The sequence below is a fragment of the Mytilus galloprovincialis genome, chromosome 3 (genome assembly GCF_965363235.1).
Source record: "Mytilus galloprovincialis chromosome 3, xbMytGall1.hap1.1, whole genome shotgun sequence".
Classification (NCBI taxonomy): Eukaryota; Metazoa; Mollusca; class Bivalvia; order Mytilida; family Mytilidae; genus Mytilus; species Mytilus galloprovincialis.
In genome coordinates this window covers 3,068,510-3,096,141 of record NC_134840.1, presented here as the reverse complement: position 1 = coordinate 3,096,141, position 27,632 = coordinate 3,068,510, and the positions used below count along the sequence as shown (strand labels likewise).

The 27,632-nt window shown below is 34.0% G+C and overlaps 1 protein-coding gene across 1 annotated transcript; it reads left to right on the top strand.

Annotated features, from left to right (window-relative positions):
• Positions 1–528: 528 nt before the first annotated feature.
• Positions 529–24,417, top strand: LOC143066953 (uncharacterized). Its single transcript, XM_076239824.1, has 6 exons — positions 529–666; positions 6,354–6,446; positions 8,702–8,928; positions 11,221–11,386; positions 20,322–20,516; positions 23,943–24,417. The coding sequence occupies exons 2-6, from the start codon at positions 6,377–6,379 to the stop codon at positions 24,116–24,118; spliced, it is 834 nt and encodes a 277-aa protein (XP_076095939.1). The 5' UTR covers positions 529–666; positions 6,354–6,376; the 3' UTR covers positions 24,119–24,417.
• Positions 24,418–27,632: the final 3,215 nt, after the last annotated feature.

Sequence of the window (27,632 nt, the reverse complement as noted above, 5' to 3'; positions counted from 1 at the left end):
TATGCGGTATGGGCTTTGTTCATTGTTGAAGGCCGTACGGTGACCTATAGTTGTTAATGTCTGTGTCATTTTGGTCTTTTGTGGATAGTTGTCTCATTGGCAATCATACCACATCTTCTTTTTTATATCTGTGTCCCTTTGTATAATGATGCATACTTGTCATGTGATTTTATCTGTTTCTTGGAAATAAATTAAACGTGCTATGGAAATAGACGTGTTTTGTTGCTCTTAAGCAGCCAAGTATAACGTTTATAGCAGCATGTTATAACTGCCCCCCCCCCCCCCCCCCCTCCTCCTTGTTCTTAATAGCAATATAATAAACAATTTGATTAAATGCATATTATAAACAAAATTACAAATGATGGCATCATAGTAAATGAATATTTTGCTGCATGTTACCAGAGACATATAATACATTATTATGTGTCTCTGGTGTTACTCATAGTGTTACTTGCTCTGCGACAGTCCACAAAACACTTACTTATCTGATCCGTCGGCGGTTCTTCTATTAATCACATATCAACTTTCACTTTTAAAAATATCTAAAAATAACTTGAGCCAGGTCAGGTAGAGTGAATAATTTGATTACTACAAAATATTCTGTGTTCCTGATGAACTTATAATGCTGAACGGGTACATGTCTAGTTCCAAATTAACTTGTTAACGGTAAGTAAATCCACTGGACTATAAAACATACCACTAGGGGTTCCTTTAGCTGGTCATATCATGTATGAAAATAGACAATTATAACCAGTTGTAAGATAAAGATAAAGATAAAGATATTTTATTTCCTAATCATAGGGCTCATAACAAGCATGTAATCACATAAAGTAAAAATAAAAAGCCTTTCTCTCCCACTCGCATACACTCACACATACAACTATCAGTCTGATTAAGGATGATTGATTTAACAGTACAACATGTAAATGAAAAAATAAAATACTGTAACAGATAAAAATACAGACACAAATGTATTTTTATTTTTTTTTATGAGGAGAGTCAGTTGCTTATATTGTATATGTGGAACGGAGGATAACTCTTACTGCCCAGAAAAGAAAAAGAAAAAATAATTCAAGTATACTATACTTGAATGTGACAATGAACTGGTGAAGACTATAAATAAGTTTTATAAGATTCAGTTAAGCAAATAATTAGTTTCTCAATGTGTAAAATGAGGATAGCAATTCACATAATTTAGAGTTAAAATGTAGGCTATCGTTTGACTTTGACATGAACCAAATAAGCAGATTACTATCGGATATTTGGGATAAATATGGGTATTTTGTAAAGAGTTCATCCAGAAAGGTTTTTCTTTCCTAATTATTATAAAGGGTACATTTAAATAAAAAAATGTTCTTCGTCTTCAACCGAGTTCATTGAACAAAACTGGCATGTTCTCTCTGATCTTGGCAGTGTAATATTTTTTCCATGTTCATCAATTTTTCGTTCGTAACAGCCTGTCTCTATGCAGAGACAATGATTGCTTATTCTAAATCTAGTTAGTATAACTCTCTTATCTCTGTTCTTAATATTGAAATAATCTTCAAAAGTGAAATTATGTTTAAATTTAAACTAGTTGCTCAATTTACTGTGATCATCTTTTTTTATTAAGTCTTTATGATGGCTCCAATATGTTAAAAAATCAGTTTTGATACATTTTCTAAGTAAAATTTTGAATTTATTTTTACTGAGTTTTTTACATAGTGCTAAATTTAAACCAAGTTTTTCACTAAAAAACTTTATGTTTGCATACCACGATTGATTAGCCACAGCTTTATCAGAGAAGCTTTCAATATAAGCATCATTTAAGAGATCAGTGGGCGAGTTTTCAAGTCGGTGCCAATACATAAACATTTGAATTACTATGTTAATATATAAAGGAAATCTACCTAGCTCTGATATATCTCCAATATTTGCGCAATTTTCAGAGACACCAAGAACATACTTGCAAAATTTAAGATTTAATTTATCAGGTTCCCAATCTTTGAAGATTTCCAAAAGATGCATGGCTCTTCTTTTTGGAGTCAAATTTAACATACCCACAGCCATATAAAGCTATTGGTTTGATGATGTGATCAAATATATGAAGTAAAGTCTTAATAGATGGAGAACATGACTTAATGTTTTTGTAAAATTTAAAAGAAGCCTTTAGTCCTTTATCATATAGTTTTTTTTAGCTGCATTAAATTTTCCAGTATTAGTAAGAACTAATCCTAAGTATTTATAGAATTTCACACACTCTATTCTGTTTGCACCTATATTAAATTCATCTGACAGTAGTCTCCCATTTTTATTAAAGATTATAATTTGTGTTTTCTTTGTGTTTATTTCAAGACACCAGTCATTACAATATTGGTATAAAATATTAAGTTATGACGTGTAGATAGGTTATTTATGACTCATTTATGTTTGTTGGTGATGCATCTGCCAACACAAAATACTAGTAAGCAGTACTAAACGTCATAACCATTTGGACTTGTCATTATACAACCGATTATCGCTGTAGATGTATTTAAATGGGGCGGCTGACTCGATATTCCGACACCTACTTTGTCCGACCGGAGAACAGAACTAGTATATCTTATATATACGTTCCCGGTCTGATGCCCCATTAGTCCGAGACCCCACTGACCAGACACCTCACAAGTCTGATGCAAATCCTATCGTCCTGCCGGAACATGCATGAAATATTTGCCACTGGACGTTAGGCAACAAACAATTAACCAACAACCAATACTCTGGCAAATATATAAAATTACTGCCATAATAGAAAAATTATTCATTTGATCGTTGCTGACATGGTATTTTAAATAGTCTTTCTTATAGTATAAAGAATGAGGAGATGACAGGTACGATTGCCAATGACACAACTATCTACTATTTAGTGAGAAAAAATTGGATTTTAGCCACTAAAGCAAACCATTCAGCCTCCAACAACGAGAAAAGCCCATGTGGTATATTTGGGTGTAAAAGGCCAAAAATATGAAACAATTCAATTGACAAAACTTACAGCCTAATTTATAATAAAACAAATGACTCCTGACTTGGGACAAGCACATACAGAATATGGTGGGATTAAACATGTTTGTGATTGCTAAATCCTCATAACTGTGGGTAGTGGTGTAACAGCACAACTTTTAAAAGAACAAACTATAAAAATCAGTTGAATAAGGCTAAACTCACCAGATCGATACAAACCAGAAAAACATCAAACATAAACACAGACCTGATGTGGTATGGTATTTTGTCATTCCTCACAACTAAAAGGATACAAATTATAGATCTGAGAGTACTCACAGTCACTGACAGCTAGTTCAAATCCAATAAAACTAATTAAGAAAATCATGTATCTTACACTAAAATAGCAATCACTTCACATGCAACATCCAAAGAAATTAGTTTAAAGACGTCATTAGCAGTCTGAGAAAAACACGACCATGTGCAATGCCAAAATAATGGTATCGACAGATTGTGAGTACCGTTAAAGTGCATATGTGTAGAACAAAATTATTTATATGATTTTAATTTACTGATAAAGTCAATATTTATACCAATAAAAACAATGTTCAACGATCTAATTACAGTGTTAAATTGGTAACCTATAAGAATAAATATACAAAGAAGATGTGGTATGATTCCCAATGAGACAACTCCCCACAAGAGACCAAATGACGCAGAAGTTAACAACTAAAGGTCACCGTTGTTTCATTTAAGGTAGATCATAAGTAAATATTTTTTGAGACAGAATTTTCTTATAATTAGCCAAAATGAAGATTTTACTATGCTCTTTTCAAAAATATAACAAAAAGTATGGGTCACCGTGCTATTTTTTTTGCTATGAGTCGTTGAAAATTGCCTAAATTTGGTTAGATTGTTCATGGAAAAACACATTTGTGTGCATAAAAAAAAATCTATGAGATAGAATTTTTAAATAAATTGTGAAAATATAGTTTTTGTAATATATTTTAAGAAAATAAAAAAAAAAGATGGTGTCACCGAACTAGTTTTCTTGCTACAAGTAAAAAGAAAAAATTTCCCTATCAGTCCAGTATAAATTTTTACTAAAAGAGTTATCTTCCCTTAAATGGTCCATTTGAAAAAAATAATTCTAAAAGCAAAAAAAAAAGATATTTGTTTAACTATTTTGAGTTATACAATAAATTACCAAGTTTTCTTTATATCATTAAACAGTCTAACCTTTAAATTGCAAATCTGTCTCCAAATTTGCAGATTTAGGCAAATAACTAGACCGATTTTTTACTGTGATTGTACAATCCAAGATGGCGGTATACCATGTATCTACCTTAAAGGATTAATAAGTTACAAATTTCCGGGCTCTGTAAGCAACTTTAAAATTGAGGATGTGCTGTTTCGTTTGAAAAAAAGTTTTCACAGGTACAGCCAAACTGCTTGCAAACCAAATCTGTGTATCTATGGATCATAAGAACTTATTAAAGGTTTTAAGTAATTTGTGGTACCGAAATTCCTCACTTAAATAATTTTAATGAATTTACCAGAGATACATAGATTACACTCACTGAAATCCAAAACATCACTTAAGACATTGACATTATCATAGGCGGATCCAAGGGGGGGGGGGGGGGGGGGCTTTCGTGAAAAATTTGGTTGATTATATAGCGAATCATTGAAGCATGACTGGAGCGGCCCCCCCCTTAGGTCAGTCAGCGGGCCACCCCTTAGGAAAAGTTCTAGATCCGCCACTGATAATGAATGAGTTGGGTTATATACAAAAGATGATGCCATAAGAACACCACCTAAAAAAAAAAACCAGAAAAATTTCTACCAAAATTTCATACTAAACGTTGTCCTTCTGCACAATACATTACTGTGGATTTCTGTCCATGACAATATTTTACTGTGAAATTGTGTCCATGACAATATTTTACTGTGCAGTTGTGTTCATGACAATATTTTACTGTGAAGTTGTGTTCATGACAATATTATACTGTGAAATACTGTCTTTGAAAATATATCTTAATCAAATTATTACAAAATTAGAAATAGTACAAATGCAATATGGTAATAAAATTTAGTTTAATGAGAAAAATAGTACAAATGCATTCAGCATGCACATTTTAATTTGATATTTATTTTGTAAAAGCTAGCCAAAGTTTCAAAACAGTACAGGTATAATAAAATTAAGAATGGTAATGGGGAATGAGACAACAACACGATGATAGAGCAGGTTTGCGTTCAACATCGTAGCGGCATTGAACGTGTAGCTAAAGACTAGTTGTTACATAGATATTGATATCAGCTACGTAGTCTTCAACACAGCGGGATAATCACGTACACAGAGACTTGCTTCTAAACAAAAATGTGTAGTAGTTCAGTTACAATGGACGTTCAACTACACGTCTGCTATCAAAAGGACACACTTGGTTCACTAAATAGGAATACCTACAAAGTACAATCTGTCGGCAAACCTTATTGCCAAAACATACGTAAATGATGTCAAGGAGAAAAATTATGGCTGTAATCATATCATCTCAAGAACGTCCCCGCCCTAAACCAACCCGGTTCCAAGTCGAAATAAAATAGGGCCACTTTGGTCTTTCCCCGACGGACTGCAGTCTCTTGCCAAAGTTTTTCATCCGTTTGGCTGTGCGGATATATGATTTACGCCAGCTGTCAGAGAGGGAACGTGCAATCTAATGCCTCTTGTAGTTAGAGAGTGATATGCTCTCGGCACGTTAAGAATTGTTAACATCTGCAACAACTCATTGAGAGGACATGGTGTCGGTGGCATGTTGCAATGTCAAATTTCTGTCCCTATCCAACATTATCTCATTGTCGAGTGGCAGTCCAAATTTCCTCGATCTTTTTTTCCCTATATCGTTTCTGTTACCGGACCTACCTATTGTATCAATTGTATCAATTGTTAAATTGGTCTCGTCCTGAACATACGAGTAATATTTGCCACTGAACGTTTAACAAACATTTGCTTTTTCATTGATATCTATATAAAAGAATATAAAGTGTATATATCTTTTAATATTATAATGTTGGTGCTGGACCAAGAAGCACAAAAAAAAAAGAAAAATGGTAAAATATTTTTTAAAATTTATTGTTAATGAGACCAAAATGACACAGCAATTAAGGATGGACTCACACCGAAGGGCAAGCTATACAGGGCACTAAAATGACTAGTGTAAAAAATTCAAACAGGAAAAACTAACGGTGTAATCTATAGAATAACGAGAACACTTTTGCACCACATCTACAAACGACAACCACTGAACAACTTGCTCCTGACATATATATATATATATTACAAAAATTAAACAATCTTTACCCTTTAATTCTCACAAGCACTTCGATTTTGATTTTAGGTTTGTTTTAAAGAACAGCGACAATGTGTGAACTATTGTTTTTATTGAGTGCTTTGCTTGCGTGTCCATTAATCTCAGCTTTTAACAAAACAGGTATGTTTTTTTTTTATTTCACTTGTATGTATTAACATTTGATTATTAATTTAAGAGGTAAACTGTGACAGTTAATTTCCTTTTTCTCTACTAAAATTACATACTATTAATAAGTTCAGATGTATGGTTATTATTTACATTGTTTGATCCAGTCTTGTATGGGTTGTGGTATTCTGATGATTCAACTTAGAGATAATTTTAGGTAGATATTTGGCATTAAAAAAAAATTCAATACAGAATTGAACTCTAGTTCTTTGAATACAAGAGTAGTTTTAGAAATGTATTTTCATTTGTTATATGTTAACTTCCATCATTCCCGAACTTAACAAAGACATAACACGACGGGTGCCGTATACGGTGTAGGAAATGCTTACCTTTCCGGGGCACCTAATTTCACTCCCGGTTTTTAGTGGAGTTCGTGTTGTTTCTTATTTATTATTTATAACTGTTGATGTAAAAAGTAAAAACACAAAAATACTGAACTCCGAGGAAAATTCAAAAAGGAAAATCAAAAATCAAAAGGCAAAATCAAAAGTCCAAACACATCAAACGAATGGATAACAACTGTCATATTCCTGACTTGGTACAGGCATTTTCTAATGTAGAAAATGGTGGATTGAACCTGGTTTTATAGCTAGCTAAACCTCTCACTTGTATGACAGTCGCATCAAATTCCATTACATTGTCAACGGTGCATGAACAAAACAAACATACTCAAAGAGTAAAAATGTCAAAAATAGGGGTACAACAGTCAATATTGTGTTATCATCTTAATATCACTACATAAACAACAAATGTAACAAAGTAGCACAAAAAGGCATACATCAAATTTAACATTCTCATTTTGCTTTTCTTATACGGCTGAATTTATCTATGTAAAGTCTACCCAGAAGGTTTTCATTACTGGTGTAAAATTGCGCGTTTGAAATTCGCACAGGTAGACATAAAAATAATTTTGTCGTATGACGGCATACATAAATGCAGACTCACGTAAAGTAGATATAACAAAAAACAGACTTACAGTAAAAATAATAAATAAAATAATGGTGTGGTTCAAAGCATGACGGGACACATAAGTACAGTTTCACGTCAAATACGGCTGAATTTATCTATGTAAAGTCTACCCATAAATGATAGAAGGTTTTCATTACTGGTGTAAAATTGCGCGTTTGAAATTCACACAGGTAGACATAAAAATGTCCTTTGATTTTTTGAGTCTTTGTTTACTCCTTGGTTTTGATTGTTATTGTCTGTTATCATTTTGTCAGTTTAACAATATTTGGTGGTTGCTTCTGTTATCATTTAAGTAAAGATTTGGCCTCTTATTTGAGAAACTGATTGTAACAAGTATTTCATAAATCACAAAGCAGCCATCATAATTTTGTCTTGATAGTTGCTCATTAATAAGATATACTTTTATTTGAGAATGATTCCGTTACAAGTTTGATACTGGTTCCAAAATGTCTTATTTACGTCATGATATATAACAAATAATCTTTATGCATAAATTAACGTCAATGAACCAAAATATGTACAACTGCTCTGTGTGTTCTCTAATAAACTTTCTATCACTATTCTACTTAAAAAAAATACAACTAGTACACATTTGTACTATTACGATTTTATCCTGGGTCAGGAACAAACTTGTCTTCCTGGTACAATTATGTACCCTACAAGTTTACGAACTTGTCAAATACGTCACTCGTTCTCTTGTTACAATTGTACTTTACAAGTTAACACTAGGACCCACACTTGTCTTATACGGTACAACAATACGGTTCAGCTTGTAAACGCACAAGTCCGCATTTCTAACAGACACCAACCTGTTTCTTATTACACATAAGTAATAATAACTTTTATATAAGATATACCGATCTCGAATATCAACGTACCGTATCTTGGTATTATGTATCCGTAGACTTATGACAATCGGCCATCAGAAAATAATAACTCCTGATTTTACTCCAATGGTAGTTGTACCATTCTTTAAGGAGGGCTGTTCTACCAAAATACCTCGTTAATAGTATAATAGTTTTCTTTGGAACTCCCCTTCACATTTGAACTGAGACCAAGTTTAGTATTTTATTACCCTCGAAACATCTTAATCTTTTATAACTTTATTATAGTATATACAAATAATGCTTCTACCGAACTGTAACCAATGTAAACTATTGATTCTATGATACAAAATCATCACCTTATGTTTAGTCTTGATAGTAGCTCGTTAATTAGATAGAAATTACTATTATATTTAGTTGGATTCAAGAAAGAGGATTGTGAAGTATACAGACTTGACCTGTACAATTCAGATGATATCTATAATGTAGTCTGGAATGGAGAGGAATATCCACGATTTTGTAGTTTGAAGTTTAGAATTACCAGTTCAGACAGTTATGAGTTATGTGCAAAGGTCACTCAGTTTAATTTGGAATGTCCAGATTTTAAACTCAAGTTCTATTGGGGAGTTAAGATGAATGAAAAGGTGAGTATAGAAATATTCGGGATTTTTTTTGAATTTTCTTAAATAGACTCACATTAGAAAATATTTGATTTATGCGTCAGTTAATAGAAAAAAACAAACAAATGGGAAACTTTCTGTATCGATATGGTCACACAGGGAGGAACCGTTCGCGGTTTTTCTGACATTGGAAGGAGAGCAACAGGACTTATTACAACTATTGGAGGGCGTTTCTCATCGGCTGTGTTTTGACATGTGTTGATATCACTTAGGTGGTTCATACCGATGATAGTTCTTACAAAAAATAACTGTTTCTCTGTTTCTGTGTTAGATGCAGTCTTGGGTTTATGTGGGTATACTATTTAAACATTAGTAAATTTGTTTAAAAAGTTAACATTCACATCAGCCAAATGCAGAAAAGAGTAAATAATGCAATAGACGTAATAAGAGATGTAAAAACTAAAGAGCATTGGAAGAATATCATGAGCAAAACTACTTTAAATTGACAACAAAGCATGACAATTATGGTGTATACATTTCCAGTCTGGTAAATAACATCTGCAGACAATATAAAAACCAAGCTGTACAAAGAAAAGGCCTGTCACTATGCCTTAGATTAGCAGGGATATCAGGTAGAGAAGCCATGGAAGTCGAAGCCGATATTCAACCCATCCAACGTATAATAAAAGAAATAGCAGTACGTGTTCAATCTAAGAACATAGCAGAACCAATTCAAAGACAACCAATTGAAACAGTATTTAACCAACAACGACATGACACGTATGAACAACAAGAGTCACAATCTGGTAAGGCTATCAACCGATCCATAGACATGATCAAAGCTACAAAGATGAATATAAAACTTATAGAACCAGAATTCACATATAAAGCGGGATCAGATCAGATGGGATCACCAAGTCGACATGGTAGTTCAAAAAGCAGAACAGCAGACCAAACTGTCGAATGCAAAGAGGTTTTAAAAGACCTACTATAGAGAGCAGATACTCAGCAGTTGTGACATTCACTGACGGCTATTCTCAGGGTAACCAAGTTACCATTAGAGAAGACACAATAAGACAACTGGAAATACTGTTTATTCCAATAGACATACGCACAATAGTGTAACCTTCAAAAAAAGAAACCTACAGCTGAGATTGAGAGGAATATATAACTACTAGAACACACCCGTGATATCGCGGGTCTGTGACTGAATTAAAGTATATAACTATGTGTAAGCCTTATTTTAGTATTAGTATTGTCATCTGATATAGTCATGCCGATTATAAGATGCACAGTTTTCTCTGCTTTCAAAATCTTTCTGGTTGAACCCGTCGACCTGGCACTTATCAATTATTAGTTATATAAATTATTTGGAAAACAAAAGGACCTGGATTTTTTTAATCAACAGTATTGTCGTATATGAGTTATAAATAAAGTTGAGTTCTTTGATTCGCTGTTTAACGTCATTCCGGCCAACAAATAGATTTTTAGTATTCGTATTGTCATAGAAAGTCATACTGATTTAAATACTACAATCGGGAACGATGTGACAATGATTGAATTTAGTAGTGTCAACCCTGTGATTTTAACCCGTGTATATAGCTAAATCCTGAGTACTTCGTTTGGTGGTGCGCCTGTCAAATGCGGAACGTACAGATAAGGTTATAAACTGAATATACTATTGGTATCGGTATCGGATTCGACCCGGAACTTGTTTATTTTTGGCAATATTAACTATGTGGGAAACAAAAGGGTCTGGAGTGGTGTAATTTTTAATCAACACCATTGTCCTATATTAGCTATATATAAAGTTGAATTCTTTGATTTGTCGTTTTTACCCCATGACGGCTGACAAATCGGACCTCGTTATCTCAGTAGTATTATAGATTTCTGTACCGTTAGAAAATAACAATGAGCAACAATGTACCATACAAGAAAATACGTACGTAGTACAGAGAGACAAGTTCATTCAACTTTGACCTTAGAAATTCTAAGAAACGTGGACAGAAATATTGTCATAACCTAGAACAAAAACCTAAGAAATAAGTTTTATTTGATGTATTTTCAGAATTTTACTGATAAACGGATAAAAAAGTCAACATAACACTTATGAAGGTTCATCGGAAGGAATCGACATATTTAACCGTTTTTTCACCACTTAACATGATAAATCTCTAGGTTTACACAAACCTGTGCACCTGAAATAGTTATAAGGCATTGAAGATCTTAGTTAAAAACTTATATGTATATTTTTGTCTCATGCAATAACTGGAATATTTAAATAAGGTAAATTGTTTTATTTCTTTTTTTTTGCAGATTTACAACTGTTATTCCTCCTTACCAATTAAATACTGTAATGAAGATTTAGTTTTTATGAGTCTAGAGCCGGAATATTTTAATATTAGACGCTCTAATTCTAACCTTAGAATAACAGTGACAGCAAATCTATTATCAAAATACGGAGATGACAATTCATCTAATGGTAGGTAGTCAATATATTTTATAAAACATTTGCTGGTGAAACAGAATTAATCCTTGTTTCAAATGAAGAAATTCTTGGCCTGAGTAAAGTTTTATCCTGTCCAATACTAAAGAAAAAAGTTCACATAACATTTCATTGCATATAAGAAAATAACCATCATTGGAAGTTAACCAATCAAATTTCTCCCCTTATTTAACCTGTGTACAAGCTTTAGTAACCGTGTAACCTTAAGTTTACAAAATATTCTATAGAAACCCTAAATAAAAAAATGATTGTGCTTTGAAATACACAAGACATATGTTTATGAAATCGAAATGTTTTACTGCAATAAGATGTAGGATTAACTGCCTACAACTGTCAAGTTCAATGGTATATTTTTTATGCCCCACCTACGATAGCAGAGGGGCATTATGTTTTCTGGTCTGTGCCTCCGTTCGTCCGTCCGCTCAGGTTAAAGTTTTCGGTCAAGGTAGTTTTTGAAGAAGTTGAAGTCCAACCAACTTGAAAATTAGTTAACTTGTTCCCCATGATATGATCTTTTTAATTTTAATGCCAAGTTATAGTTTTGACCCCAATTTCATGGTCCACTGAACATAGAAAATGATAGTGCGAAGTTCAGGTTAAAGTTTTTGGTCAAGGTAGTTTTTGATGAAGTTAAAGTTACATCAACTTGAAACTTAGTACACATGTTCCCTATGATATGATCTTGCTAAGTTTAATTCCAAATTAAAGTTTTGACCCCAATTTCACGGTCCACTGAACATAGAAAATGATAGTGCGAGTGGGGCATTCGTGTACTATGGACACATTCTTGTTTCGACCTATTTTCGAATACAACCGGCTGTGAAGTACCATTATTTGGTGGTATAACACCTCAACAAGGTCAGGACATAATTGTGGTGTGTGGTCAACACGAGAAAGAGTGTAAACTGTCTGATTTAGCAGATATTCAAAATCAATTATATAAACGTTTGTTAAAAGGTAAAGACATGAAGGAGTTGTGGAATTCGTCTGATTCAATAGGTAGTCCATATATTTCACAAATCTTTGTTACACGGCCAGTACATCGTTAGAGTCCGAGTTTGAACATCGGTATACTACTGTTGCCTTTATTTAGCACAAAAGGAGCTGTATAAATTTCCTGATTTATTAGATAGTCCGTAGATTTTTGAAGTGAAGCGATTGCTAGTGTTGTATGTGAGTGCAATGGATTGACGCCTCATGGTAGTGGTTCAATATTTATTGTTATTTGGAGTGATATCTTGTGTTAATGTTTCAATATTCATTGTTCAGAGGAGTGATATCTTGTGTCATTGGTTGTGTACTCATTGTTCATTGGAGTGACATCTTGTGTTAGTTTGTACATTACTGTTTAGTGGAGTGATAGTTGCTGTTTTAGGTTGTATATAAATTGTTTAGTGGAGTGATATTTTGTGTTGTAGTTTTTACATTACTGTTCAGTAGAATAATAGCTGGCTTTGAAGTCATAAAACTTTCGAGTCTGTTTTTTGTACTCAAACTCCAAAATCAACCAATCAAAATACTGGATTTCATGTTTCGAGCAGGAATTTTGTGCTCCGAGCACTGAGCAAAGTTTTATGATTTCAACCCCTGGTGTTATTGGTTGTGTACTCATTTTTGATTTGGAGTGAGATCTTGTGTTGTAGTTTGTACTTTACTGTTAAGTGGAGTGATAGTTTCTGTTCTAGGTTGTTTACTAATTTTATGTGTTTTATTTTGTGTTGTAGTTAGCTAGCTTCTTAAAAGCTTGATATTTAAGAAGGTGGAAGACCTGGATGCTTCATACTTTGTATATGGTTGCCTCATGTTACGAAGTTTCCGTCAGTCATATGTCCAATGTCCTTGACCTCATTTTTTTGCTCAGTGACTACTTGAAAAAAAAGTTAAGATTTTTTTGTCATTTTCTCTTGTTATAAGTAATAGGATAACTATATTTGGTATGTGCGTACCTTGCAAGGTCCTCGTGTCCGTCTGACAGTTTTCACTTGACCTCGACCTCATTTCATGGATCAGTGAACAAGGTTAAGTTTTGGTGGTCAAGTCTATATCTCAGATACTATAAGCAGTAGGTCTAGTATATTCGGTGTATGGAAGGACTGTAAGGTGTGCATGTCAAACTGGCAGATGTCATCTGACCTTGACCTCTTTTTCGTGGTTCAGTGGTTATAGTTAAGTTTTTGTGTTTTGGTCTGTTTTTAGCTCACCTGGCCCGAAGGGCCAAGTGAGCTTTTCTCACCACTTGGCGTCCGTCGTCCGTCGTCGTCGTCCGTCGTCGTCGTCGTCGTCCGTCGTCGTCGTCGTCCGTCGTCGTCGTCGTTAACAATTTACATTTTGAACTTCTTCTAGAGAACCACTGAATGGAATGGAACCAAACATGGCATGAATGTTCCTTATGAGGTGCTGACCAAGTGTTGTTACTTTGTAGCCGATCCATCATCCAAGATGGCCGCCAGCGGGGGACTTAGTTTAACATAGGACCCTATGGGAAATGCATACAAATGACTTCTTTTAGAGAACCACTGAATGGAATGAAACCAAACATGGCATGAATGTTCCTTATGAGGTACTGACCAAGTGTTGTTACTTTGTTGCCGATCCATCATCCAAGATGGCTGCTAGCCGGGGACTTAGTTTAACATAGGACCCCATGGGAAATGCATACAAATGACTTCTTTTAGAGAACCACTGAATGGAATAAAACCAAACATAGCATGAATGTTCCTTATGGGGTGCTGACCAAGTGTTGTTACTTTGTAGCCGATCCTTCATCCAAGATGGCCGCCAGCAGGGGACTTAGTTTAACATAGGACCCTATGGGAAATGCATACAAATGACTTCTTTTAGAGAACCACTGAATTGAATGAAACCAAACATGGCATGAATGTTTCTTATGAGGTGCTGACCAAGTGTTGTTACTTTGTTGCCGATCCATCATCCAAGATGGCCGCCAGCGGGGGACTTAGTTTAACATAGGACCCTATGGGAAATGCATACAAATGACTTCTTTTAGAGAACCACTGAATGGAATAAAACCAAACATAGCATGAATGTTCCTTATGGGGTGCTGACCAAGTGTTGTTACTTTGTAGCCGATCCATCATCCAAGATGGCCGCCAGCGGGGGACTTAGTTTAACATAGGACCCTATGGGAAATGCATACAAATGACCTCTTCTAGAGAATCACTAAATGGAATGAAACCAAACATAGCATGAATGTTCCTTATGGAGTGCTGACCAAGTGTTGTTACTTTGTAGCCGATCCATCATCCAAGATGGCCGCCAGCGGGGGACTTAGTTTAACATAGGACCCTATGGGAAATGCATACAAATGACTTCTTCTAGAGAACCACTAAATGGAATGAAACCAAACATAGCATGAATGTTCCTTATGGAGTGCTGACCAAGTGTTGTTACTTTGTAGCCAATCCATCATCCAAGATGGCCGCCAGCGGGGGACTTAGTTTAACATAGGACCCTATGGGAAATGCATACAAATGACTTCTTTTAGAGAACCACTGAATGGAATGAAATCAAACATGGCATGAATGTTCCTAATATGGTGCTGACCAAGTGTTGTTACTTTGTAGCCGATCCATTATCCAAGATGGAAGCCAGCGGGGGACTTAGTTTAACATAGGACCCTATGGGAAATGCATACAAATGACTTCTTTTAGAGAACAACTGAATGGAATGAAACCAAACATTACATGAATGTTTCTTATGCCGTGCTGACCATGTGTTGTTTCTTTGTAGCCCATCCATCATCCAAGATGGCCGCCAGCATGGGACTTAGTTTAACATAGGACCCTATGGGAAATGCATACAAATGACTTCTTTTAGAGAACCACTGAATGGAATGAAATCAAACATGGCATGAATGTTCCTAATGTGGTGCTGACCAAGTGTTGTTACTTTGTAGCCGATCCATTATCCAAGATGGCCACCAGCAGGGACTTAGTTTAACATAGGACCCTATTGGAAATGCATACAAATGACTTCTTTTAGAGAACCACTGAATGGAATAAAACTAAACATTGCATGAATGTTCCTTATGAGGTGCTGACCAAGTGTTGTTACTTTGTAGCAGATCCATCATCCAAGATGGCCGCCAGCAGGGGACTTAGTTTAACATAGGACCCTATGGGAAATGCATACAAATGACTTCTTTTAGAGAACCACTGAATGGAATAAAACCAAACATGGCATGAATGTTCCTTATGAGGTGCTGACCAAGTGTTGTTACTTTGTAGCCGATCCGCCATCCAAGATGGCCGCCAGTGGGGGACTTTTGAATGAAATTAAACATGTTCCTTTCCTTATCAATGAGGTTGTGTTGTCACTGTTAGCCAAATTTTATATTTTTTCATATGATTTCAAAAACCCAAGTAGAATCAGGTGAGCGATACAGGCTCTTGAGAGCCTCTAGTTCTTATACTGTTTACAACAGGTATACTATATTTGGTGTATGGAATGATTGAAAAGTGTACATGTCTAGCTGGCAGGTGTCATCTGACCTTGACCTCATTTTTATGGTTCAGTGGTCAAAGTTAAGTTTTTGAGTTTTGGTCTTTTTTTTCTATCTAATACTTATTGCAATAGGTCAACTATATTTGATGTATTGAAATATTTTATGATCTACATGTCAGTCACGGCGCAGATTTTATTTGACCTTGACCTCATTTTCATGTTTCATTGCTCAGTGTTAAGTTTTTGTTTTTCTTAAACTATAAGCAATGGGTCAACTATATTGTTGTATGGAAGAATTGTTAGCTGTACATGTCTTCCTGTTCATCTGACCTTGATCTCATTTTCATGGTTCGTTGGTCAATGTTTAGTTTTCTTGGTTAAGTTTATGTGACAGTTGTAATAAAGCTTTATATTTAGGACTACCAACATAATATCAATGATTAGAAAAGAAGGCGAGACATTTCAACATGTGCACTCTTGTTACATTACTGTTCAGTGGAATAATAGCTGGTGTTATTGGCTGTGTATTCATTGTTCATTGGAGGGACATCTTGTGTTGTAGTTTGTGCATTACTGTCATGACTGTTCAGTGGAATAATAGCATGTGTTATTGGCTGTGTACTCATTGTTCATTGGAGGGACATCTTGTGTTGTAGTTTGTGCATTACTGTCATGACTGTTCAGTGGAATAATAGCATGTGTTATTGGCTTTGTACTCATTGTTCATTGGAGGGACATCTTGTGTTGTAGTTTGTGCATTACTGTCATGACTGTTCAGTGGAATAATAGCATGTGTTATTGGCTTTGTACTCATTGTTCATTGGAGGGACATCTTGTGTTGTAGTTTGTGCATTACTGTCATGACTCTTCAGTGGAATAATAGCTGGTGTTATTGGCTTTGTACTCATTGTTCATTTGAGGGACATCTTGTGTTGTAGTTTGTGCATTACTGTCATGACTATTCAGTGGAATAATAGCTGGTGTTATTGGCTTTGTTCTCATTGTTCATTGGAGGGACATCTTGTGTTGTAGTTTGTGCATTACTGTCATGACTGTTCAGTGGAATAATAGCATGTGTTATTGGCTGTGTACTCATTGTTCATTGGAGGGACATCTTGTGTTGTAGTTTGTGCATTACTGTCATGACTATTCAGTGGAATAATAGCATGTGTTATTGGCTGTGTACTCATTGTTCATTGGAGGGACATCTTGTGTTGTAGTTTGTGCATTACTGTCATGACTATTCAGTGGAATAATAGCATGTGTTATTGGCTTTGTACTCATTGTTCATTGGAGGGACATCTTGTGTTGTAGTTTGTGCATTACTGTCATGACTGTTTAGTGGAGTAATAGTTGCTGTTTTAGGTTGTTTACTAATGTTTAGTGGAGGGATTGGTTTGGTCGTATATTACAGTTTATAGAAAAAAAGATGTTGTACGATTGTCAATGAGACAACTCTCCACAAGAGACCAACACGACACAGAAATTAACAACTATAGGTCACCATAATGCCGTCAACAATGAGCAAAGCCCATACCACATAGTCAGCTATAAAAGGCCCCGAAATGAGAATGTGAAACAATTCAAACGAGAAAACTAACGGCCTAATTTATGTATTGTAATTGGTGGTGTATAGGTAGCATACTTATGGTTTAGTATAAGGATTGCTGGTGTAACATGTTATTTATTAATTGTAGTAGAGTAATAGCTGGAGTTAAAGGTAGAATATTCCTTTTTTATTACTTTGTATATGTTTTGTATACTAATAGTCCAGTCAAACTAAGTTTGAACCTCAAACTAATTGCAACAGAAAATGTTTTAGTTCTAATCTATAGCATTAAGTCTCAAATATACACAGAAAAAAGTCCCATAAACTTGAGGAAAACTCAAATTTTGCATTTTTAATTTCTTTTGAAAATTAACATCGAAAAGGGAGATAACTCCGCAAAAATGAGTCTTTTTTGTCATTTTTTTGTTGATTTTCTTCAAATTCATGTAAAATATGATACTGTGATGGGGTTATATGTTCGAATTTGACTATATTATATAATCTCCTGCTCATGAAATGTACAAGACCGAAGTGTTATGGGTATTTTTATTTTTTTAGTACATTTTTCATTAATGAAATTGCAAATTTATGGCTTTGTGACCATTTAGAAAAATTAATGTGAATATTTGGTATTGTTTATATCTGTAAATTTTATTTGCTTAGCATCTAACTTGTTTAAAGTAATTTTAAACCACAAAAAGAAAAATATTTTGCTTAAAGTCATAAGAAACCTCAAATTAAAAAAAAAATATGCATATGTTTTTTTATTTAATGAATGGCTATTATCTATTTTGAATTTATTGAACCATAAAACTAATTTTTGACTCTTCACATTGAATAATCCGCGAAGCGGATTATGTAAAATGTGAAGAGTCAAAAATTAGTTTTATGGTTCAATAAAATCAAAATAAATTATTGCCATTCATTATAAATAAATTTGAATAAAAAATAAGGCTTAAAGAACGTTTTATATTATTTAAATTTAACAATAACAACGTACACACATGTTGGCGTATGAATACACAACGCCAGAGTGGGCGTGTCGCCATCAAAATTGACAACATTGAAAATAAAACTAATAATTTTAACCAATCAGAAAACAGTAAATACACCAAATTTATTTATAACTAAATGGATAGATTTCTTTATACAACGTATGTACATATACTTTTTTCTGAGGAAAATTCTTTAATTTGTCCACATTTAGAAGAAGTTTACTTATTTTTAATTGCTTCCTTCCTTCCAGGAAGCAATTCGCCGACATATTTTCCGAGGAGGGTTACGCTCAGGTCACTATGCATAGTGACCTGAGCGTAACCCTCCTCGTAAAAATCTGGTGGTCGCAATACGCATGGATCTGTCATTAAAATAAACAATTCTCTGATTGTACATGTTAAACACGTGCTCAATACTCATGCTTTTTGTTATTTGTTTACTATAAGGTGACAATCGGTGAACTTGGCTTCAAAACACGGCATTTAATGAGCTGCCATGTTTGTTAAATCATAACGGACAGAAAAAAAAAATAATTGACGATTATACGTTATATTTGCGTAAAAAATGAGAAAATCGTTCACAGAGGACTAAGTTTATGATATATACATGCATTGGTTCAAGAATTGGATAAACATTTTTTTTCATCACTCACTCGTTTCATATGACTTTAATTAGTTTTATTGAGTTTGAGATTCTTTACCTTGACATGCTGAAAAATCTAATAAATGGTCAACTTATGAATTATGAAATCTCAGTTGTAGCGCGAAAAAGATATTAAAGGGGCACTAGCTACGAGATATATAAAAAATATAAAATTTGATTTTTTTTTCTGTTCAATCAATAATGAAAGTGAAATAGTAAAATAACAATTCGCTTTTTGCAGCCAAAAAGGTTCAATTTTGTGGAATTATGCTAAGAAACATTGATAATTAGTAATTCACTTGCAAGTGGATGAGTCGACCTCTTTAAATCCGTATTCATGTGAACTTCAATTTAACCCCTAGCTAGAGATTGACAACGCACGTGTACTGGTTATTTAAAGAAAAAAAATGTCAACAATGAAAGTGAAACTACGGTAAATCATTTGATTACTAATTCGATGCACATAAAATCATTCTTATACGGTTAAAAACAATGAGAAACATCTATTTTTAATCTATAAAATAAAATCAAACAGATCTATAAAAATCCAATTGCACGTGTTGGTTTAATCTATTCATATATTTATTTATGTTTACATCGCTTATATGGTCATATGAGGTCAAATCGATAGGCAATTAAAAGGCGTCTGGACTAAAATGCACACGAAACGAACCTATATATTATCTACCCCATGCTCTGTAAACTGTTTATTTTAGACTTTTGATAGTTTAGATAAATGTTTTACTTTGTTATAAATCAAATATGAGACATTGAGTCAAATCGGTGACCATGAATTTGACAGCTAGTGCCCCTTTAAAAGAACTTTAGTTGTCTTTGTTATACTCTAAAGACGGCTTAAATATCAAGAATCAATACATTATGTTGAATAGAAGCGGTAACGTTATAATTTTGCATCAATTTTTATTGATATTTCTGCCTTTTTTTGCAGAGTTTTCTCCCATTTCAATGCAAATCTCCATAGAAATCATGAAATAATATTTTTTAAGTATTCCTCAAGTTAGATTTTATGGGACTTTTTTCTGTATATATTTGGGGTATACTGTTAAAGATTAAAACTTCAAAATCTTCTGTTGCAATTACTTCAAGGTGAGGGTCAAATGTATGCTAGATTGACTGGACTGTAATGGTTTTACATTTTTGTATAGGTTGTATGATAGCTTGTGTTGAAGGCAGTATATTCCTTTTTTTTTATTACTTTGTATATGTTTTGTATACTAATGGTTTTACATTTTTATATAGGTAAAATGATAGCTGGTGTTGTCGGATGTATATTCATTGTTTGTCTGGTACCGATATGTGTTGTATGTATCATTGTAATCAAGCGTAAAGCTGCATCAGAATCTATCATACAGGGAACCAGACAACAAGACAATAATGATGTCACTACAATGCCTCAGTTCTGTGGAAATCAACAATGGCACCACCAAGACTCAGGTAACAATAGTAATATGTAAAGTAGAAATAGTTACTTCACATCCAATTTTTTATGGAAATATTCTTTATAAAGCACAAAGGTGTCAGTATTCACCTCAAAAACTAACAAAACCTTTGAATAGACTTATTAAGAAGGGATATAGTTACGATACTGTTGTCAGGTCATTACAGATTGCATATGTTGGCGTTAATATTGATTCACTTATAGGGTCTTTGCATCGGAACTAAACACATTTATTCAAAAACCAGTTGTTGGCATGACACGGGTTATGTTCTTCTCATATATGTTATGATGGTATGATACTAAACCCCTAACGAGAAGGATTGTGCCTGATGTTCATATGATGAAATCATAATCTTTCAGTCAGTTTAATTGAAGTCTGGAGCTGGCATGTCAGTTAACTGTTAGTAGTCTGTTGTTATTTATGTATTATTGTCATTTTGTTTATTTTCTTTGGTTACATCTTCTGACATCAGACTCGGACTTCTCTTGAACTGAATTTTAATGTGCGTATTGTTATGCGTTTACTTTTCTACATTGGCTAGAGGTATAGGGGGAGGGTTGAGATCTCACAAACATGTTTAACCGCGCCGCATTTTTGCGCCTGTCCCAAGTCAGGAGCCTCTGGCCTTTGTTAGTCTTGTATTATTTTAATTTTAGTTTCTTGTGTACAATTTGGAAATTAGTATGGCGTTCATTATCACTGCACTAGTATATATTTGTTTAGGGGCCAGCTGAAGGACGTCTCCGGGTGCGGGAATTTCTCGCTACATTGAAGACCTGTTGGTGACCTTCTGCTGTTGTTTTTTTCTATGTTCGGATTGTTGTCTCTTTGGCACATTCCCCTTTTCCTTTCTCAGTTTTAATTTTATGATACTTAAGTTTTCTTACTTTTATTTTGATGGTCTTAAAGGTGTGCATTCTTTGTAATTTGTACTAAGATAAGTAACTCGACGGGTGCCACATGTGGAGCAGGATATGCTTACCCTTCCGGAGATCACCCCCAGTTTTGGGTGGTGTTCGTACTTTATTAGTCTTTCGTTTTCTATGTTGTATCTTGTTTACTATTATTTGTCTGTTTGTCTTTTTTTTAGCCATTGGCGTTGTCAGTTCATTCTCAATCTATAAGTTTGACTATCCCTCTGGTATCTTTCGCCCCTTTATTGTAATACATTCTGTTTTGTTGAATGCAGGACATTTCCAGTAAGCGGAGGTAGGAACCCGTGAATGCAGGTCATGCTGTTTACGGCATATTACGCTTGCGGCGGCGTCAAATAATGTTAACGGACGACGCTGAACACATTATCTGCTTACCCTTCCGGAGCATCTGATATCACCCCTAGTTTTTGGTGGGGTTCGTGTTTTTATTCTTTAGTTTTCTATGTTATCAGTATTAGGGTATATTTAAGACTAAACGTCAGATATTGCTTTCATGTAGTGTAAATGAAAAATGACGTTGTAGAGAAAACGTGCACTAGCTATTTTTTCTGTTTTCTTTGTAAGTTAAATAAAAAGTATTACATAAAGGTATAAGTGCCGTGCGATTCCAATCAAATATGATTTTATAATCAACAAAGGATATTAGATTTTACTGTCAGTTATTTTTTGGTGTTTGGGAAATATTCCTCTGGTATCTTTCGTTCCTCTTTTTATTCTTGTTGTATAGATAACCTGTAATCTTTAAACACTTAGGTGTTCCAATTTCAACTTTTAAATGGATATATAGGAAGCTGTGTGCCAATGAGACAACTCTCCGTCAAAGTAACAACACATAAAAGCCAACCATTATAGGTCAAGGTACGGCCATCAACACTTTTTATGTTTTTTAAATTTGATAGATGCTTTTTGTGCTTTTTTTTTAAATATTTGTTTGTTTTGAGATTGTGACAATGTGATGACTGCTTTACCCATATGTGACTATTTCACCTATTATGTCTGTTTTGTTCACGCATCGTTGTAAATATAATGGAATTTGATGCGACTGTCATACACGTGAGAGGTTTAGTGATATAAAACCAGGTTTAATCCACCATGTTCTACATTTGAAAATGCCTGTACCAAGTCAGGAATATGACCGTTGATGTGTTTTATCATTTGATCTTGCCATTTGATTAGGGACTTTCCGTTTTGAATTTTCCCCGGAGTTCAGTATTTTTGTGATTTTACTTTTTGGTATAGTATTCAAACCCCCATTCACCTTTCATGACAACCTTTACGAAAAAAACTCTGTAATTTGGCCTTAAAAGTTTTGTGAAGGCAGCTAAATTTTACTTTTGACACTTCCGCAATACAATTCAACCCTGTTGGTTTAAATTGTGTAGCTCAATTTATTTGATAAATTTAGGGTTCTTTTTGGAGCTTGCTCTCATGCTTTCAATTAAGTAAAATATTTGTAAAAATTTTAATTTTTCAAGTGAAACATTCCAAGCTTCCAAAGCTTCAAAGTTTCATTTCATTTCATTTCAACGTATATCTTTCAAAATAGTTATGCAAAATTTAGACAAAGAATTTTTGAGTTTAATGTTTCGAGTTAGTTACATGGGATAACGGTTAGATAAAAAAAAACGTTTTTTTCTATGTCTTATATACATTATTTTTTTTCTTTTTCTATCATAATTTGAAAATTTGAGATAAAATATTTATTTTCAAACATTATAGGGCATGTTTATTTTAGGATTTTAAGAAAATATTCCTGTCAAATATTTACTTTGCGCTGTTTTTCGTGGTAGTAGCTATATCGAACGTTGCGTCTATTCATTATGATTTGAATTTTACATGATTTACACAACCACAGTAGATACAGGTAAGCGACACAGGCTCTTGAAAGAGTCTCTAGTTAATGATAAACCACAGTAGATACAGGTAAGCGACACAGAGAGAGTCTCTAGTTAATGATAAACCACAGTAGATACAGGTAATTATAAGTGACACAGAGAGATCCTCAAGTTAATGATAAACCACAGTAGATACAGGTAAGCGACACAGAGAGAGTCTCTAGTTAATGATAAACCACAGTAGATACAGGTAAGCGACACAGAGAGAGTCTCTAGTTAATGATAAACCACAGTAGATACAGGTAAGCGACACAGAGAGAGTCTCTAGTTAATGATATAACATTTGCACCATCAAATTGAAAGATTTGTATGAAACCTTTTGCAGACCACATTCCATTGTCTATTTTAAAAAAAAGTTGACTGTCCCTCTGGTATCTTTCGTCCCTCTTTTATCATCTGTTTTTCGTTAATTTAATCTTTTGCTGTTCATCCAAATAACCGGCCTCTAGAGTCATCAGTAAGTTGATGTCATTCTAATTCACAATTAGACATTTGACAAACCATCCTAATTGTTATAAGTGTTTGAAAAAGAACAATTTTACGGAACATTGAAGTATTATATATGTTTTAAATGATATTTTTTTTTTACAGATCGAAGAAATCTTATGCAGCATTCTGGAGATGCCAGTCGAGTCACATATAATCCATATACAGGCGTTCGTCAGACTACTCATAGTGAACCATCAGCTCCTCCAATAAGTTCAGATATATCTGCACCACCACCTTCATATGAAAGTGTAATCAGTAAAGGCTATGAACAATCTTAAATTGGAAGGAATATAAAATTCACCTTGCTCCCTAAGAAATGTTTAACGTCTAGCGTCAGTCGTTCGACATGTGCTAATATTCAAGTGTCCATCTCCTCCTTGAAAACAATCAAATTATCCTAACGAACAGATTGATTTGGTAAGGAGTATGACAGTGATGAGTCGTAATGTGTGCGCGCTGTTTCGATCCATGGGACACCTACTTCTTATTTGCTGATACTTCCAAATGTTGAATGAAAACAAATATTTTCGTCTCAGTTTTCTCATAAAAATCTGACCTAATAAAATCATTGAAATTACCTTTAGTTCCGTCCGTCCGTCCGTCTGTTTATTCATTCGTCAAATATTTATTTCACATTCCATCAAATCTAGCTTCATATTGAAAAAACCCTGAACGTCCGTCAGTACGTTTGTTCGTCAAGTATTTTGTAACTAATTTCATCAGTACAACTGAAAAGAATTGCTGCATACTAGTACTTGATTATTTTAGTTTTTCTACATTATGAGTTTTTTTTTAACTTAGAAAAACTGTTGCAATAGGCTATTCTCATTATCCATCTTTACAGCAGTTTTGTTTATTATACTACAATTATGCAAATCTTTAGAGATATGACCAAGATAATTATACCCCACGCAACGAATGTTTTTGACCCGTCCGTCCTGTTTCTTGTCATCGCAACTCCTCTCAAACCACACTTCAGAATTTCCCGAAACCTTTTTAGATGAAAAGGACATATTATGTAGTTGTGCATATCGACAGGAAATTATGATTAATTTTTTTCCAGGAGTTACGCCCCTTTGAACTTAGTTGCTTCAATGCAACAGTTTGTCATTGCAACTCCTCTGAAACCACACAACAAAATTTCATGAATCCTTTTTAGATGAAAAGGTCATATTACGTAGTTGTGCTTATCGACATGAAATTACTATTCAATTTTTTTTTCTAGGAGTTACGCCCCTTTGAACTACTGCAACAGTTTGTCATCGCAACTCCTCTGACACCACACAACAAAATTTCATGAAATCTTTTTAGATGAAAAGGACATATTATGTAGTTGTGCATATCGACAGGAAATACGATTCAATTTTTTTTCTAGAAGTTACACCCCTTTGAACTTATTTACTTTAATGTACTACTGCAACAGTTTGTCATCGCAACTCCTCTGAAACTACACAACAGAATTTAATGAAACCTTTTAAAAGAGGGACGAAAGATACCAAAGGGACAGTCAAACTCATAAATCTAAAACAAACTGACAACGCCATGGCTAAAAATGAAAAAGACAAACAAACAACAGCACACACGACACAACATAGAAAACTAAAGAATAAACAACACGAACCCCACCAAAAAACTAGGGGTGATCTCAGGTGCTCCGGAAGGGTAAGCAGATCCTGCTCCACATGTGGCACCCGTCGTGTTGCTTATGTGATAACAAGATAATAAGGACATACTATGTAGATGTGCATATCGACAGGAAATTACAATTCATTATTTTTTCTAGGAGTTGCGCCCCTTTGAACTTATTTGCTTCAATGTACTTCTGCAACAGTTTGTCATCTCAACTCCTCTAAAACCACACAACATAATTTCATGAAATTTTGTAGATATTAAGGACATACTATGTAGATGTGCATATTGACAGGAAATTATTATTCAATATTTTTTCTTATACAATGTTTTTTCTTACACTTATTTAATTTCTCCAATGACAATGTGGGGACGTGGGGTATGTGAGCGTGCTCACTAAGGTTCTTTAATTATTTTTGATATCAACGGCATTTTTTGATTCGAGCGTGACTGATGAATATTTTGTAGACGAAACGCGCGTCTGGCGCAAATACCAAGATCAAACTTGGTTTTTATGATGAGTTTATCAATCGATATTGATATGTACCTCTTACTATATGTGTTGCAGCAATGACAACATAATTTCATATGGTTTTATAATTTATGTTCTTTGAATAAAATGTGTTGAAGACTTCAAAAAGCTTTCTCAAATGACTTGTTTTATATTCATTTAATATACTATACGACTTTTTATTTAAATGTGCAGACATGAAAAATGAAAATTTCCGTACCAACCCCAAGGGCATTAGTTGTATATGTAGTAAACTAAAAATAAATACTGTCATAACTTGTCATTATACAATTAAACATATCCTTCTACATCGTATGTATTTAAATTTTTAGTCATGTTTGTACTGGTTTTGCATGTAACCATATTTCACATGAATAAGATGTCAGTGTCATACACAAAATGAAATGTGTTTGTTTTAAAGAAAATAATTTGGAAAGGTGACAACTTGATTATGTTGTATAAATAAAATGGAAAAAATAAAGCGATAACAATTCAGCAATCCTCTTATCATGATTAAATCAGCTCAATGTGTCTTATTTTCAGTTCATCATCGTTACTTAGTAAGTGTCGACGTGCTTGATATCAACATCAGAGTTTGTCATCTGGGTTTGTCATTAGGGTTGTCATCGAAATCGTATTTGGTAATGTCATGACTGTAGAAGTTCATCGATATCGATTTGATATCAATTGCTGGGTCAATCTTTGACATTTGTAATAAATATCAATCTAAAATCCTCTACAAAGATTCGTCTGTAGTGATACTGACAGTGGAATATAATTGATGAATATAATTTTGATAATTATGTTTTAGTTATTGGAGTATATGATAATTTAGTAAAAAGGTTGTTCTATCATGTCTATCATGAAAAATAAGCTAAATTTTTACCTTAACGGCAATACAACACGAAAGCGATCTCTTTGTAAATGAGTCAAAAAAATAATTGAATTCAATGTAGATGTCAGTATTTGTACAAAGCAGTGTACTTTTTCTTTTAATTCTCAATGCAATATGGTTGTCACAGTGGTCTATGTTAGGATATGGTTGTCTTCTGTAGAACAAAAATCATCGAAGTTGTTATAGTGTGCAATGTGTATACAACACTCCACGTCAATGTGAACAGCCATTTACTGTTTAATTGACCAACCTTAGCGGATAGTTTTATCGTCAAGAAGAAATCCTTTGTATTGAGAATTAAAAGAAATCCTTTTGATTAATGTCACATATCGAAATTAATAATTTTAAAATATATCTTCGTTAATACAGTGACTCCAGAAAGACTAAACATCACTGGGGACTGTGGAAAACAAATGGCGAAAGAGTATCAAGGCCAACAAATGCTTGACCTTGGATAAACTATTAAAAATACAACCAGCAAAGTAAAACAAAAATCCAAAATCAACCTTACGATTTATCAATTGAAATCTCAAAAGATACCCAAAAAATCCATAAAGGATATTACTCCTGCATCCATAATTAGACAGGTATTGAAATATGCATGCACAGTACTGTGTCCAACAAACAGAAATAAGACAAAGGCAAACAAGCAATCACAGAAAGGAGCAACAAGTTTTTGCACACAGATCATACGTCAGGCTATGTTAGGAATATGGGAAAAACATTGACATATGATAGCCTTGAAGAAGGATAAAAC